The sequence below is a fragment of the Talpa occidentalis genome, unplaced genomic scaffold (genome assembly GCF_014898055.3).
Source record: "Talpa occidentalis isolate TD23 unplaced genomic scaffold, MPIMG_talOcc4v2.1, whole genome shotgun sequence".
In the NCBI taxonomy this organism is placed as follows: Eukaryota; Metazoa; Chordata; class Mammalia; order Eulipotyphla; family Talpidae; genus Talpa; species Talpa occidentalis.
Window position 1 is genome coordinate 117194554 of NW_026555331.1, and position 18278 is coordinate 117212831.

At 34.0% G+C, this 18278-nt stretch overlaps 1 protein-coding gene across 1 annotated transcript in view; it reads left to right on the plus strand.

The window, feature by feature from the left end:
- The window catches only part of SEMA3C (semaphorin 3C), a 151648-nt gene that overhangs the window by 73644 nt on the left and 59726 nt on the right, over positions 1 to 18278 (plus strand). Inside the window, exons 3-5 of the mRNA XM_037510869.2 lie at positions 10064 to 10224; positions 11276 to 11338; positions 17504 to 17623. Coding sequence (XP_037366766.2) covers positions 10064 to 10224; positions 11276 to 11338; positions 17504 to 17623 — 344 coding nt within the window. The remainder of the gene's footprint in view (positions 1 to 10063; positions 10225 to 11275; positions 11339 to 17503; positions 17624 to 18278) is intronic.

Here is an 18278-nt window from a genome sequence, read left to right on the forward strand (position 1 = left end):
TTAATGAAGAAATGGAAATAAACATTTACTTTTTTTAAAAGATTTTTCAGTATTTCCAGGAAGACTTTATCATTCTTCTCTGATTTCCCTTTCATTTTCTGAATCATCTCTTTATCCTGTAATTGTGTGTATACCTCCACACTAGACTTTCCAATTTGAGAGGACATATCAGGTTTTCTTTTTACCTAACCCCAGCTCATGCACTATTTACTGAATAATTGAATAAATATGTACCCAAAGAATATTTTAATATTGTTCAGAGCCTGCTGTACTATATAAAACATAAGCTTTATGACACAGAGAACTAGAGTATGAAGAATCAGAGAACTTTATGGGGATGAGATGGGGCAAGAGACCTTGTTCAGGGAATGGAATCCTGCTACTCTTACTATATATAATCAAGTGCGCTGACTAGAAGTTCCCACGGGAAGCCCACAGTGTATACAAAGGAAGTTTTACTGAAAATACGGAAATCCAATAAATAATATAAATATTACAGTAGATAAGTGTTAAAAGCTACTGTGAAAATCTTTATATGATGGTTCTAGTGTGGTTGTTTTGGTGGCTAGAGAGGGAGAGTGGGGTACATAAGTGGGGTACATTGTATTTTCCCTGCTCTGGGATTTTGCTGGCATAATGCTGATTGTCACATCTTTACCCCTGCCCACTGTACTCACATTGGTCTGCCGTATTGTATCTGTTTTTACATTTCTAGTCTTACCAACGAAGGATTTATTAGTATTAGTATTTTAGAATATTTCCTCTTAGTCTTATTTTCTGTGAATAATTTTTAACAGTTTTCTTGTATTGAATACAACCTGCTTTTAAAACCTACCATCATGAAAAAATGTTTCCCATATCTTTAAATCTCTACAAACACAATTATGACAGTATAGTTTCCTACTCAGTAGAGGTAACTAATTTAGACCATTCTTCCATTGTTATTATACCCCTCCATTTATTTATATATTTATGTATAATGTATGCATGCATGCATAGATTTATTGCCTTTCTGTTATTGTATTTCTGCTGTGGTTTTACTAACTGCAGAGACCCAGTGCTCTCCAAAGCAACTTTTCTAGAAGTGTCAGAGTCCTAGAAAAGGGGCGTCAGATGAAACATTTCCTCCACCATAATTTATTTCTTTGTTTACTTCTCAAGTGGACACTGTAAAACTGAGGTCTCTCTGACAGTGGGAATGTCATTGGCAATGCTTTATCATGTCGTCTATGTTGTCCTCCATAGCTTGGCAATAGGTTCAGATTTGATTCTTCTTTCCAGAAGTTACTGCCTTCCAGCTAAGAAACTTTAAAGATATTTGAAATATTACCTAATTGTGTATTCTCTATATTCATGTTAAATCTAGTAGTATAGAGGCTGATTTTTGAGTCATGCTTAAGTTTATTACATAGCTTCCCACATAAGTTACAAAAGAATGGTGTTTAATGTCTTTCCAGCTTGCTTTCATGTCTCGCTAGTCAGGTTAGACAAAGGGAAGTCAGAATTTATAATTTTCCAGTTTATCGAGTCATACAATACTGATGGAATGTGCTTTTGGTAGGAGGGAATGAAAGTCTTGGTTTCTAGTTAACTTAATTTTCCCAGAAAAGATACAATTGTAATACTGTGGTTATATTTCTAAGATAGTATTTTTTAAAGGCCTTTTGTTTCCTGTCAAATACAGAATAATATGAAGGATTAGTTTTACAGATATGCTACAGCAGTAGATAACACTTGTAAACAGTGAAAAAGGAATTATTTTCACAGGCATTTTTGTGCTTCAGGAAACTTTAGAGGTCATTCTGGTTAATATATAATCTCAATTCTTCTGTATATTTCATAGTTACAAAACTGAAGGTAGGTAGGCAGTGGGTGGAGATGGGAGGGCAAACCAAGACTTGCGTCAGCAAACTGTGAAGCTAAAATTCCATTCAGCCTAGTCCACTAATTCCAACACTAGTCCATCTCCCTAAATATGCATTACCATTTAATAGTCATAACCTATTTGATAAACCCTGATTTTTGAGATTTGATAGCATTTTTTCTTATTTTCTTAGTATATTATTAATCTTTAAATCACCAACATTAAAAGATCATAAAACTCAATAGAGCAGGAAAAAGACAGATTGTAAATGAACACAAACTTTGTCTCATTATTCAGACATAATTTCAGCTGCAAAGACACTGGGAAGGGAAGGTGGGTCTAAGCAGTAGTAGCCCCCCACTTCCCAAATCATGGCATTTAGACCATGATCTTCCAAGTAGTTTTTAAGATAAGAGAAAAACACAAAGAGAAATGAACAAATATCAGAAGACTCATCTAGAGGATCAAGGAAGCCTTTTTGAAGCAGTCCAATATAAATTACATTGAAACTACTGCCTGAGTTATGAGTTGGAGTTAGAAAAAGCCAGGAAGAATTCTGGCAGCAGGAGGAGAACATGTACAAAGACTTCGAAGTAGAACAGAGGAATGAATGCAAGTCTGAAAATGCCAAAGGCTAGATGAGTGAGAACACAAAGAAAAATGACAAATAGCAATTGTTGAGATTTTTCTCAAGTAAGATAATCCTGAATCAGGTGATGGCAGGTCTCAAAGGCCATGTTAAGAATTTTGGATTTTATCCTAAAGGTAAGGGAAAGCCATTTAACACCATTAAGAAGAGGAAATTTCAGAGTACAGTGACCATGTAAATTAACATGCAAACCATGAATCTTTTGAGAGTGAAAAGGTGATCTATTGAAAATTTTGCTTAGAAAATAGCTGCAAACTGTGCTCTCTGAGGCAAACTAGGTTGAGAATCCCCCTTCTTAAAACAGCTCCTGTTTGTTGACTAATTTTCCCTTAGATGCAACTCCTTAGAGATGCATTCAGGGTTCATGGTTGCCCTTCCCTGCCCAAGCTCACTGAAAAGAATTCTTTTCCCTCATTTCTTCTTTCATCCAGTTGGCATTTTGTTTCCATTTATTGTAGTGGGGAGAAAAAGCAGGGTGAGACTGGAGCCATAAGAGGGTGAAAGAATTCACCAGGAATTGAAGGATTGAAGAATAAAAAAGGCAGATTTATTGAAATACATTGCTAAGAAAATCAGCAGGAAAGACAGGAGAGGTCTGCGCCTGAGGGGAATTTCAGGCTATCTTTTATCCTCTACTTTCACAGGCTTTCTAACTGGGGTTGCCAGTTTGCACCAGTCATCTTTGGGGCTGTCTGGTCTCCAATTCTGGCCTTGACACAGAAACATGTCCTGGCCTTTGTTTCTGCATTCCTGGAGCTGGGCTGGTTTTTCTGGCCATGGTTGTCAGGCTTATGGCCATGTCCCCAATTTATTCAAGTCTCCCAAACCTGCCTGCTGACTGGAGTGGGACCTTAGTTTTTAAACATATTAAATTGAACCCCATTACTTAGCCCTTCACGCCCATCCACCAAAAACCTTTTATCCTCTGCATGAATCTATATCTGACTCTGAGAGCCCTCTTTATGCAGCCTTTCTTGGATTTGCTGTGATAGTTTAGTGAGAACAGCATTACTGAAAATTTGATCATTATTAAGTTTGGAATGCGGTCTCCCTCTAACTCCACACCAACAAACTGGCAAAGAAAATTTGAGAAGTTGAGGCACTCTTACACTACACTTGCTACTTCAGACTCACGTGCTGAGCAAGAACATGATAGAAACTCAAGAAATAGCATTGAGTTGTCTACTGGATTTGAAAAGCATCTGGTTTTCCAAATGAGGTCATGCATCATAAAGGACCACCCGCCCCCCACTTGCCTTGAATCCTGGATCTCAACTCTTCCATTCATTTTGGTGTGACCTTAATTAGGTCATTTTAAATTTATTGACCTGTAGTTTATTTGTGGAACAGGAATAATATTAAAGCTTAACACAGAGACTTTGAATGCATATTAAATGAAATAAATTTATAAAGCACTTACTGATAAATCCACAAGTGATATTTATTTGGGGCTATGATTTTATTTTATTTATTTTATTTTTTTTAAGCAAATGTGGTTTTAACAACCAGCCTTAGGAATAAGCTCCTATAGCTTCAGTTTGCTGGTTTCATTGTACTTATCTTTATCTGCCTGTTTTTCTAAAGGGACAGATGAAGTTAAGTTTCTGACCCAATTTCAAAATAGTGAGCCTCAAGGAGAGGATGGGTCATTTAAGCCCACTCTACTTAAAATTCTTCAGAGATAAGACATCCAGGAGAGGAAATTATCCTGTCAATAGCAATATCTCTGAAGTAAAAGCTATCCTAAGGATTTGCTTTGAAACACATAGATGTGCATTTTGCCTGAGGGAGAGCTGAGGTTAAATTGAGGAAGATGCCCTGGTGAGTTGCCCTAACAGTATATTAGAATTTAAGTTGAGACAGGATGTTTTACTATATATTATACTATGTTATGAATGCTACAGCAGTATATTGACTATATTCACGTAGATTTAGAAGCGTATATTACCAGCATTTATGTTTTAGGGAAACCTATTGTTCTCCCAGCCTTGGTTAAATTCTGAAGGCTTACAATAGTTTCCATTACAAAGAAAATTTCATGTCAATACATGCATTGCAGGTAAACAAATTGTGCTGCAAATTATCCCTGCAGGAACATTGGCATGGAAGGCATTACAGTAATTTTCCATCAGAGAAATTTTAATAATGTAGGTTTCAGGATAGAGCATACAGTATTTTTTTAATACTGCTTCTCAGATTTTCCCAGGCACTTAGAGACCTACATTGCCCTTTGTGGGGCCACTGGATTTTCTATTAGCACATACTCTTTAGCCAGAGTTCCTTCTCAATCAGTTGAGCATATCCTAAGAAATAAGAAAACCAGCTGTACATCCAATGCTGTAAAAATAATGACATCATTAAGGTTTAAAGAAATGTAGGACAGTGCTACTCTTTAACTTGCTTAGATGAGAGGCCAGTAACTGTGATATCCTTTTCTCCTTGTAGCCAAATCATTAAATCAATCTTTTCTCTAACTGTGGCCAAGTCATTGAATCATTCTTTAACTTAAGTTGGATCTACAGTAAACCAAAGGGTGCATTCTTCAGTCATTCTTTCCAAGGATAAAAAATCCATAGTGCTTTGAACTCATCTCTTTACTCTAAAGAAAGTTTTGTTTTGTTTTGTTTTTTATTTTCCCAAGACCCAAAGTTCAATTATGTCTACTAATAGCAATTTAAAAGCATTTAAACAAAATAGCCTTGACTTCTAGGCTTCTAAAAGGGCACTTCCAAAGTAAATCTTCCTTGTTTAACAGCTGTCAACTGTCAATGAACTACAGGTAATTAAATTTGAAGATAGCTTTATGGCTCAGAAAAATAGATAAAATCCTTGGACCAGAAAGGTCTTAAGTTAATGTAGTTATTTTCCCCTTTGGTATTTGAATTAATGCAAGAAACTGATTGTTTCCTAATGAAACAGGTAAAGAAAAGAAGAGAGCCACAATTATTTGTTACTTGCAACTTAAATCCAGTTGAGCCCATTTTCCCAGCTAAGATCACACACTTGGTCTTATTTCAGTATGGATTAGAAAGAGAAGGGGAAAAAGAAAAAAAGACCACCTTTCAAAAAAGAATCCAAACTAGGGCCTCCCCGGTGGCGCAGCAGTTGAGTGCTGGGTTGCAAAGCTGCCCGCGGCCTTTGCAGCACCAGTTCAATCCCTGGCTGCTCCCCGGCCACCGGAGGAGGGTCCCACATGGCGTGCAGACCTCTCCTGCTGCCCGCTGCTCCCCTCAGCAGTGTACTTCGGTCCTTCTGCCTGCTCTGCTCCCCGCTCTGGCTCTGGTGAATTCTCTCACCCTCCCGCGCTTCTGACTGTACCCAGTGCTTGTATGAATAAATAAATAAATCTTTAAGAGTTTTTTTTTTAATTTTTTTTTTAAATAGAGGCATGTTTTTATTTATTTATTTATTTGTTTGTTTGTTTTGTTTATACATACATGCACTGGGTACAGTCAGAAGCGCGGGAGGGTGACAGAATTCACCAGAGCCAGAGCGGGGAGCAGAGCAGGCAGAAGGACCAAAGTACACTGCTGGGGGGAGCAGTGGACGGCAGGCAGGAGAGGTCTGCGGGCCATGTGGGACCCTCCTCCGGTGGCCAGGGAGCAGCCTGGGAGCAGCCGGGGATCGAACCGGCGCTGCAGAGGCCGCGGGCGCATCGCAACCCAGCGCTCAACTGCTGCGCCACTGGGGAGGCCCAATAAATAAATCTTTAAAAAAAAAAAAAAAAAAGAATCCAAACTAAAACCATGGTGAGTGGGGAAAGGTGGTAGTTAGAGCTTGTGAACATTCGAAGGATGGATCAGCTTTTTGCATTTCTATAACAAAAAAAAAAAAATGAAAACCTTAAATCCAAGTGCCTAAATAATGCAAGTTTTCTTCTTGTTTCTTGTCTGGTATATCAGAAATAGTCCTATGATAGAGCTATTCCTAGGTTACTTCAGTAATTCAATGCTTTCCTACAGAACTCGGCTTTTTTTTTTTTTTTTTTTTTTCTGGATTACTGCTTGCTACTTACAGCTAGAAATCTTTGTAGCCGTGACTGCTGCAAGTAGTTGCTCATGTACCATTGTCTAGAGGTAGAAAAAGAAATTACCTCCTTGTTTTCTTTTTCTTTTTTTTTTTTTTTTTTTTTTTGGTGGCTAGTTTTTAAGACACAAAAGAATACTTCTCTTTAGATCTTTGTAACCAAAAAAAGCCACAAGGCCTGATTTAAGCCTCTTATGAACTAGCATGATGGGACCTTACAGGTTGGCATAGATCAATTCTGCTAAAAGGGAAGGAAGGAAAATATGTTAGGCTCAACATCAGTACTGTCTCCTGCTGAAAGGACATAATTCTTTACTGTGTGCTGGTGGAATATCCTTTGATCCTTTGAGCTATGAATTAATATAACTAGTGTGTAGATGAGGAAATTGAAATTAAGGGATGGAGCCAAGATTTCAACTGAGAAGTGTCTTATTCCACTTACTCATTCCACATCACAATGTTTCCTGAACATCCTGATTCATCTTCATTTTCAGTTACTATTGTTCTTTTTTCATCTCACAATCAATGAACCTCTGTGCTTTGCTTTTCACCTGAGAGGTACTCTTCATCGGAGCTTCTACACAGTTTCTTTAGGTTATGTACACTTAGAGCTTCACACTGTCCATGAGAACTGGCAGTCTCTACCTTCAGATTTGATATTTCTAATCACAAATTAATTGTGTAGTTTTGCATGTTTGTAGGATATTTCTGCTTTGATTTGAATTTGCCAACACTTTAGTAATCCCTCTGCCAAAAATATATCCCTTATAGTAGTAAAGGCAAGCTCATTTCTCCTGTTCTTAGTTTACAAGTTTGGAAGGCATTTACATCTTCCTTTTATCCCAGGACCAGCTTGACATAAAATCATTACAAATCCTTATTTTAAGTGTTTTTCATATCAGTTCTTCTTTTCCATCTCTAGTATATGAAGTCTTTATCAACATCACATCTGGAAAAGCATCTCTTAATTTTCTACTCTTACATGCTCCAAAAGTATCTTGCACTCTCAAAAAGGTTACTTAAAAAAAAAAAAAAGATTTGTATCATTGTTTTAATTTCCTGACCAAATAATTTGAGTAGATCCTACATTTTAATAAAATGAGGCACTGAATATATTAATAAATATAAATCAAGCACTGTAATTCTCTATTTTCTCCGTGTGCAAAATTTTTTCCTATATTTCTGGCTGAAGCTTGATGTCTTGCCCTATGGCATAACAGATTGTTACTCAGGTACCCCTCCAGACAACAGGATAGGTACTCTTTTCATTACTTGATGTGTGTTAGCAATTTATACTTCACAGCACCTCCGTGATGGACTCACTATTATTATCCTGACTTTACATACTAGAGTACAAAGGGGTTAAGGAACTTGCCAAGTACAGATGGAAATGAAATGGCAGAGACAGTATCAGACTCCAGTGCTTGGGTCCCAGAGACCATGAACTCAGTTATATTTTTACAGAAAGAAATCATCCAACCTTATGTCTTTCATAAGATGAAAACCAAACTATAAAATACTCTGAGTTTTAGGTAAAATCAAGGCTGCCTGTGTCTTCAGCTTTTATTGGAATCTGTGTTTTCTCTCATGTTTTGAGCTCCTGATTTTTTTTTTTTCCTATCTCAGCAATATACTCTAGTCTAACAGGATTTTACTTTCTTCCTGAATGATATCCCATCATCATCTCTTGCTCTGTCCATGAGGGAAGCCGTTCTAGTTTCTGGGCCAGTGACACCACCACTACCAATGGTGTTCCCTGTCTGTGAATGATTCTAGTGAGGTTCAGTAACTGGGTCAACATGCTGCATCTCACATCTCCTATTTCCAAAGATGTGTCATCTAGTCTATTGATTCGATGATCTTCTAATGCCTTTTGTTTTTGTCTCCTCTTAAGACTTACTCTTAATATTTTTCTGAAAAACTTTTTCCTAACTTCATTATTCCTTTCACACATAGAAAATCCTTTCATTTTATGGACAGAATATCAAATAGTATGCTTTAGGGTAAGAGGGTAGTAACTTTATGGATTTAATTCCTTAAATTAAAAAAAGGAAAATCTGTATTTTATCTAATAGCATGTCTTTGTTATAATTATTAAATATTGATAATATTAGCACTATTTATAATAACTATTAGAACTTAATAAATAGATTGAATACTTTGTTATGAATAAATTGAATACTACCTGCATTAATTAAATTGATTTCCCTGGGAACTCTGTAGAAGTTACTACTAAAGTTGCTTTTTACAAATGAGGAAATTAAGGCAGAGAGAGGTAAAATAACTTGTTTATGTTGCAGGAAGTTTAGAGCCACAAGCTGACTTCATAATCACTATGTTGATTATGGTATTTTCAGATTATTTGCTACATATAAAACTACTCGAAGGAAATTATGGAAGACAGTTTGCATTGGTGAACCCAGAAAAAGGTCAAATTTGTGACTTCTCTATCTTCATATATTGGCTATAACCCACATGCTCACAGAATATATACAAGGTTTCCTATGGGAATTCTTGTAATTTCCAATTTTGATTTACAGTGAACAATAGCAATATCAGAATATCTAGAAATTATTTATAATTGAATCACTAAAAATTTAGAAATAGTTTGTCGTCGAGCAGTAATTGCCAAAAGTAGGTCTTTTGTAGTTTGTCACTCTCTTAAATTCATAATCAAAAGAACAAATAAATCCTGAACCATTCAAAGGAAAAGACTTAAATCATGCAAAGGAGCATTCTGACTGAAAAAAAAAATGAATCTGCCATAAAGATGATTGATTTTTTTTATCATCATGATGCACTCATATCTTCAAAGTTTAGCTATACAGGCACATACTTAAAATAAAGGAAGTTAAATAACAAAAGTCACTGATCATTAAGATACTGAAAATGTAAAAATTCAGAACATCTGATAATTCTTATTTTCTTTTTTTATATATTCATTTCTATAATCTTATTTAAGTGACACTGCATTTTGAGTGAGTTGTAATGAGTAGGTTTACTTGCAAGTATTTTGTAGAAAATATATTAAACTAGTTATAATCATGTTGAGAAGTATAATAGAGTAAAAAATAATAATCCTAAATGATAATAATAATTATATTATTAGTCCAATAATAGAACATTAGGAGAGGCTAGGATGACATACACGTGTAATTGTTTTTAGTTTTTGCTCAGTATGCTCATTTACTATTTTTTTGATTGATCTCTTTTAGCTAGTTTTAAGCTAATGGCAGACAATAACAAATATGAGTTGAAATTGTCACAAACTGTCAATAATTTTTCTATCATGTAGTATTCAATAAGCTTTGACATTGCATTTATTGTTTTATGTATTTTTTTCAGCACGGAGACAATAAATAAAAATATCCACTAATTTAGCTCTACTTTAAAATTATTTATTATTGTAAGATGAAATGTATCTTGATTTTTTTTGGTTAATATTTCTGTAAACCTTTTGATTAAAATAATTAATTCATAGAACCAAGCTACTCTAGTTTCATTTATGCTGTTCACTATTTCAGAACTTCGAGAAACGAAGACATCTGAGTACTTCAGCCTAACCCACCACCCTTTGGACTACAGGATATTATTGATGGATGAAGATCAGGACCGGATATATGTGGGCAGCAAAGATCACATTCTTTCCTTGAATATTAACAATATAAGTCAGGAACCTTTGAGTGTAAGTTTATCATTTTTATGAGGGCTGTGTTCACTAGGTGCCATTGTCTTTAAAAATTTCAAATATTAATGCAAATAAAAACTTATGTATTACATTACAATAGAAAATACCGGCTATTTGTCAATAGTTGGATGTTAGTACTTATTTCATGGACTGAAAATATAATAAATTCACTTTTTCCCATATAGTTTCACAGTTTTTAATAATCCAAAACTTGAAACTAAATGAAAAATTATTTATACAAATGTATACACAATCCTGTGTATATGTGAGAAAAAGAGAATCATGGCATAACATGAAAAAATGATCAGCTTGAAGAATGAACAATGTTCTCATCTGTATATAATCCAAGAAGGTCTTGAAAGGAACAGTTACTAAGTATACGCTTATTTGAAGATTATAGACTGTTTTTATTCTTCTATTTCACAAGAAGGAAATAAGTTGAGCTTCACTGTAGTAAAATAATAAGTATAAATTAATTATCAATTTATTGCAGCAAGAAAATAATTTATTATTTTACCTATGGGCAAGAGGCTGACAATTAAAAAAAAAAAAAAAAAACCTTCTTCACTGGCAGACCTGACCAAACGTTGTGATGATTTAGAATGCTAGCACATTACATCAGAGGGAGAATCTCTTGGATTATATATTTGTTATTTCAGCTTTTGAAGTATTTAAGAGCCTGTTTTAATGAAGTCTACCAACCCAGCTATGTAGATTACCAGAAATAATATTAAACTGATATAGCAATATAAATATAACTCCATTGTGATGTAAGCAGTTAAAAAAGTCTACCATAAATCAAAAGGAGGAAAATATACATTATATTATGCACATTTGTTAAAGAAAAATTAATGGAAGAAGTAACATAATTGTTAGAATAAAATAAAATCACTGTTTACTTCATTTCATGAAATGAAAGAATAAACCATTTGAAATAGAAGTATCAAAATACCTTGACGTCAATCTGTTGCCATAAAGTAAATGAAGAGCACTGAACTGCCATATACAAAAGTGAGATTATACAACCTTTATTTTCCTTTCTGAGCAGGTTTTCTGGCCAGCATCTACAAACAAAGTCGACGAGTGCAAAATGGCTGGCAAAGATCCCACAGTGAGTACTTAAAAATCTCCAAACTTAAATATTTGGTCTTTGAATTCATGTACCTTGAATGCAGCCAAATGTGAAACAAAGGGTGTTGGCATTTCAAATCTTCTGCTGGACACATGGTAAAAATGTAAATGCAAAGAGATTGGAGCTCTCAAACACTGTAACTAAGGAATTCCTGACAGGGTAAAAATGTCTTGCCTTGTATTCATTATTGCACTCTGACACTCTCATGATGGATTTCAGTAATAATCCCTGTTCCAAGTGGATTCAACCTGCAGAATTCTCAGCAGGCTGCTGAAATAATGATAATGCAAGTTTCTGGAGCAGCTCCCAGATACCATGTGGGCTTTTCCAAAGACTCTTTGCTAATGGGTAGTGGTTAGTCGGCACATTCCAGAGTTATAAATCACCAGTGATGACTGGTATCTTTGTTAATTGAAAATAGCCATAGGAACAAAATCAAGACAGATAGAAATATCAATAAATGTTCAGTAAGCAACACCTATGCAGGTTGTATTCTTTTAGGTGGTATATTTTATATGAGCAATCAAGGAATTAAGATATATAGATTTCTACAAATGATTTGTTGCAACTAAAACATAATTTTTTAAAAAATAGAACAGGTGACTTATGCACATAGTCATTTAATAATTATAATGAAGCAAAAATATGATTTCATCTTTTTAGTTTCAAATCATGAAAATTAACATGATGGAGGCAAGTATCTAAATCACTGCTCTTACATGAATAATTTGTAAAGGATTTTCTTTTTTTTTTTGTAAAGGAGTTTCTTATCTATTCTTTCAATTATTCAGTCAACAAATGTGGTAGAGCACCTATTATGTGTCTGGTACTGTGTTAATTGCTAAAGACATAATTTATAGCAAAAAGGGCAGAATTCTGTGGCTCTCATCAAACTCAATTATCTGTTATATGCTGAGGTTTGGCAGTGAGAGTTTCAGAGACATCAAATTAGTTCAAAAAACAAAAAAACTAATATTTGTGAAAGGAGAAATGTATAAATGAAACTTATTTTTATCTCATTTTGTTTTTTAACAGTATCACATATAAGGTCTGAAAAGGTCTAGCTCAAGGCAGTCATGAAAGACTATAGAGTAGGATCTCTGTGTCTCATTGAGGGTGTTCTTGGCAAAAGAGCTCAACAGATTGATTTACTATGAATCAGTTTCATAATTCACATTATGAGAGGAATTTAAAAACTAGCAGTAGGAGCTTAAGGGAGCTTATTTGCTATCCACGAGATCTGCTGGACCACAGTCTAAATGGAGAAATGTGAAAGAAACATTGAAAAAGATACATTACAATTGCCTTCCAGGGAACCATTTGTTGAATGAAGTATAATGTTGTAGGGAGGCTTTTGTATCCTCTGAAGCTATTACTTCAGTAATTGTGCATGAATTAAACCATTTTTTTTCATTCACTAATGTAGAGATTTTTCTTATTCACATGTATCCAATCATGTTTTGCCTTTTGCCACGGTAATATCCCATAGCTATATAATAGCTGGTTTAATTATTCCTTGTTCAAAAAAGATTTTCATTTTCCATTCATACATACTGCCATGGGCAGAATATGTGGCATTTAAATACCTTTGCACATTTTTCTTTCCAAAAATTGCTGCTGATATTCTGAAGAATCTCAGCTAAGTTTTTTTTTTTTTTTTGTCCCTTTGGGTAGGGCATGATGTCTGAATAAAACCATTAATGCATTTGGATTAATAATTTTTGTAGTTTATTCATTATGCACATATTTAAGTGTATTTTAGTTAAATTAAATCGTTCTGCTTTTAAATATTACGTTAAGCATCTACTAAGCAAAAACGTACTTGCCATTTACCTCTGTGTATTCAAATTCGTCATGCCCCATGTATATCTAAATGTTAATATTTTATACTCTAAATAAATTCAGCTTAAACAATAGCACTGTCAAATACTGTCAAACATGCCCAATGAAGTAAGATTATAAGAGATGATTGAAAAGGCAAGTAGAATTATAGACATATATTTAGACATACATGTGTTACGTACACAGTGTCAAACCTGTTTTATTAATTGTAGTATATATTAGTTTCCCTATTTCTGTGACCATATTATCCTAAAACTACTTGAAAATGTATTTTCTTTAGGAATAAATTCATCAAAACACCTTATTCCACAAGCCACAGAGAAATAGACAAGAAAAAGTATAAGAGCTTTTTAATTTTTCTGTTGCATATTCACAGTTCACCTGTGATCCAATCTATATTTTTAAACACATTTAGCTTTAAATTATAAAACTAATATATGTTCAATACAGAAAACATTGAAGGATTAGAAAAGCATACAGAAAACAGAAAGTAATCTATTATTAATTCTTTGATCCTGGAGTCTTAACATTGCTGTGCTTAATTTTCTCTCTTTGCAATGGGCCTACTTATACAAAGTATTTTACTGGGTTTTTAAGGGGATTAATGAACTAATATTTTCAGACAGCAGTAAACATACAGTAAACACATAATAAGTGTTATATTACAGTTAAGTAAATTAAATAAAATTGCACTACCCAATATATTAACTTAAAATTTGGGGGTATAGTCTCCTGGTATTTTATTATTTGACATGTGTATGTATGTAAATAAAATGCTACTTTATTCTGCATATGTTAGCAGCCTGATTTTTCAGTTAGCATTCTGCCAAGAAATAGTTTTGAAAGAGAAACAGTTAAAGCATTTGTGGTACTGAACTTCACTGTAATCTCATTCTTCAAACCTTTCATGGTTATCTGCTATGGTCAGGGCTTGTACTAAGCTCTGTGAGGAATAAATGCCTTATTTCACAACATTGAACTGACAGTTGAAATAAAAAATACATATGAAAGAATCTAACATCTGACACTTCTGTGGTCTATTATGTGCCAGACACGATTCCAAGAGCTTTATTAGTACATTGCTCACAACAAATAACATTATCACTGGTCACAGATAAAAGGATTGAAGCATAGGAAGGCTAAGTAAATGTCTTAAATTCAAACAGCAAGTAAAAGATAAATCCAGAGTTTGAACTCAGGTCACCTGGCTCTAAGATTTATATGCTTAAAACCACTGACTGCTGCTCATCTGAAAACTATGGCATGATGACAGACCAACTTTAATTGCTTCTCTAGTTTCACCACACAATAATCCTCTATCCCCTGTGGGCATTATTCCCCAAGTAAATCCTGCACTGTCATGCCTCCATTTTTGAATTCACGCTCTGTTTTCTTTTGGAATGTTGTTTCCTTATGCTTTTGCCTGTCAACATCTCTAGCTTATTCTGCAAGTCCCTGCTCAAATGATGCTCCCTTTCAAACCTATACACCCAGTTCAGCATTGTTCTTTCTCTCCTCTCTCCTTCCATAGCACATTGTGAAAAATATAACCTTTATAGTATCTACCAATGCCTGATGTATTATGCCCTCCTTTCACTGAAAGCAGAAATTGAATCTATTCATTCCAGTGTTGCTAGCACCTTGTATAGTGTTTGCATTGAATGAGTTCAGTAAATATTTGGTGGATGGAACTGACAGGATTGCAGTGGTCTAGGTCAGAAATGATGTGGACAGAAACTAAAGCAGCACAATGGAAACAGGAAAGACCTAAAAAATGATTTTCAATAATTAACTGGTTTCTTTTTCCTTTTGTGTTCTCACGTATAGGTAGATGGAGAGGCACTCTGATCATCAGATAGCAAGAAAAGCCATGTCATTGATAATCAAGCCCTTCTCATAGAAAAACTGGATAATGGAGGGAAGCTTGGTTAAAGTCTCAGTTCAGTTACTTATTAAACCTATAATACTTCCTTTACCTCTTTGAGACTCAATTTGCTCCTCACTAAAATAGAACTAGTACTTTAATTGAAACTTTGCTAGGGAGATTAAAGACAACACCAAAGGATTAAAGACTCTGTAAACATTAATAGCTGCTATAAAAAAAATTCCCCTTTGACAACTGTAGTTAAAAGTATGAGATTCAGTGATACACATATCTGAGTTTGAAAATTTGCATTGCCAGTATCTGGCTATGTAATCTCAAGGAAGTTAACTGAAAAGTTATAAACCTCATTTTCCTAAAAGGGGTTAAGTTGTTGTAAATACTGAAATGAATGCAAAATGCCTAAATAGCCTATATTATGCTCAATGAGTGTGAGTTATAAAGGTGAAAAATTAAGTCTCCTGACAAATTGAAATATATAAAATGATTATTCCAATGTCTTGCATATAATACTGAACAAATATTCACCATAATGTGCATATATTTAGTATACAAGAAAGTATAATCATACACAAGAGACAAGTATAATCTGTATTTAAAAATGTAATAGATATTAATGACTTCTTTTTATTTACAAATAGCAATGATTCATTATGGTAAAACCTACAAAATTCAAGACAGGGCAGACATAACCTATTTTTAAGTGGACTGGATTGAATTCATGCGTTATGGGAAAATAATAAATGTACAATCACAAAATGATTAAACTTATGTATGTGAAAAAATAAGTCATTGCTCACAGATCCCTTTAAGGCAGACATATTATATACACATCTATGATTTTTCTCCAGTGAAACATGTTGTCATTTGCAGTTATATAATCAATTTCCAGTTACCTCTATAAATAGGTGTCAAGATAAAGTGATACTTTATATTTGACAAAAATCCTCAATATTCTAAAATTAAAATAAAGTGTATAGTTTGATCTTTGAGAATTAATTTATTTGACAGTACAGTTAATGATTGATTATTTGATAATAAAAATCCATAAGGAAACATCTGTATAAAATTACTACAAATGAAAAGCATCTATTAACTGACAAGTAATAATGGACATAAAAGGGGCCTCCCTGGTGGCACAAGGGATTAAGCACCACACTATGAAACAATCCACAGCCTCTGCAGCACGAGTTCGATCCCCGGCCTGCCAGGGAGCAACCCACATGGCACTGCAGACTTCTCCTGTCTCGCCTGCTGCTCCCCTCAGCAGTGTATTTCAGTCCTGCCTATTCTGTTCCCCACTCTGTCTCTGGTGAATCCTGTCACCCCCCACATCTCTGGCCTGTACCCCAGCTCTTGTATGCATAAATAAATAAAATCTTTAAAAAAAAATAATGGACATAAATGTAGGAAACATTAAATAATATTGACTTTAAGCTAAATTTAACTTCTATTTTAGAAAAGTTTGTTTGTAAATGTTTCTAATAATATGAATAATAAATGTGCATTATACAAATTAGTAAAATGCATAGTATCTGAGAGAAAAAAAAAATGTTTTCTGAGAACCCATGGGAAAACCACAGTTTCCTTCCTATTCTTAATTAAAAAAATAGTGTCTGGTTATAAAATCAATTTTAATAAAGTTCTTTGCAAGGACAATGACTTTCTGAAAGTAGCAACATTAAATCTGGGCATTAATTAATTTTCAGTCAGCAAAGAATAGTGAGTCTAGCAAATGTGGACTGTGCATTGATTAATTGAGTCGTAGAGTTCTGCATTTGGTGCTAACCATGTTCAAGTACTTCTGCAAGGTCATAGTCAACTTATAATTGCAATCATTATATTTCACTGAGTGAATAAATGCCCTTTCCAGTAGCTGGATTGAGAGCAGGTAGAAAAGATTTTAAGGATCAAGGGTGAAGAGATAATGATTGCATCATTTCCCACAGAGAGTGCTCTCATTTTGTTTAAAGTTTGTTTTTCTCAGCAATTGTGAAGGCAATAATGTCAGCCATTGTGTACTAATGATAATATGTACCGTGTGAGAGCAGAATTTCATTCAAAACATGTTTTTATAATACATATGTATTTATATAATGTTTTGAAGAAAATGTTTTGAGGAAATTGTTGTACTTTTCAATTTCTTAACTTTCTCAGGTAAATAGTAAGTTCATAAAGCTTCAGAATATAAAAGTTTACAGCATATTAAATATTAAAATATGAGAGAGACATATTTTACAAATTATCTAACACTACTTTCCTCCTGAAATAAATCAATGGAGATTGGTGTTGTACTCTTATTGTCTCTTAACAGCAAAAATGATCAGACAGGAAAAGGAATAACAAAGTATCACAGTCACACTGAGAAATATCACTTAAAGTCAGTGGGTTGCTAACTGCTTATTTACCTATTCTTTCAGCACGGCTGTGGGAACTTCGTTCGAGTGATCCAGGCTTTCAACCGTACTCATCTGTATGTCTGTGGGAGTGGTGCTTTTAGCCCCGTCTGTACTTACTTGAACAGAGGCAGGAGATCAGAGGTAAGTGTCATAATTTTTCATTCTTAGTTAAGGTGTTAGTACAAAGATTTCTTAAAACTCTGTTTTAGAGTAAAAACGTAGACATATCATCAGTTGCTATAAAATAGTTTCAAGCCCTTTAAAAGACAAAATGTATTATTACATTTGACTCCTGTCTGCCAGGTTACTCACAGTGTAGCCTTTTGCCCTCAACTAAATATATGTGTATTTCATTGAATAAGTAATATATAGAGAAGCATAATTGACATGTTTATCATATATAAACATTTCCTATATGTTTATACATTTATTAACTTATATCTGTATGATATATAAATAGTAATTATCTTTTACTTTGAGAATTATTTTGAGTGGAAAGATGCAAAAGATAAAAAAGAAAGAAAATGGTGTAATTTCATAATTAATTCAAATTTCAGGCATTTGTGATATTTGTTCCAAGTTATAGAAATATAGTATAAAATTGCTTTCTCAAACCTGTTTTAAATAATTTATCTTTCAAAATTGGTAAACTTTATGAGATACACACCTGTAGTAGATGTAAAAGTAGGATGCTAGGTGCCTTTGCTGCAATGAACTTTATATAATTAATACATTTTTTTTTTAATAAACCAACATTGATGTATACTAGACTCTTCCGTCTTTGTTCTTACATGGA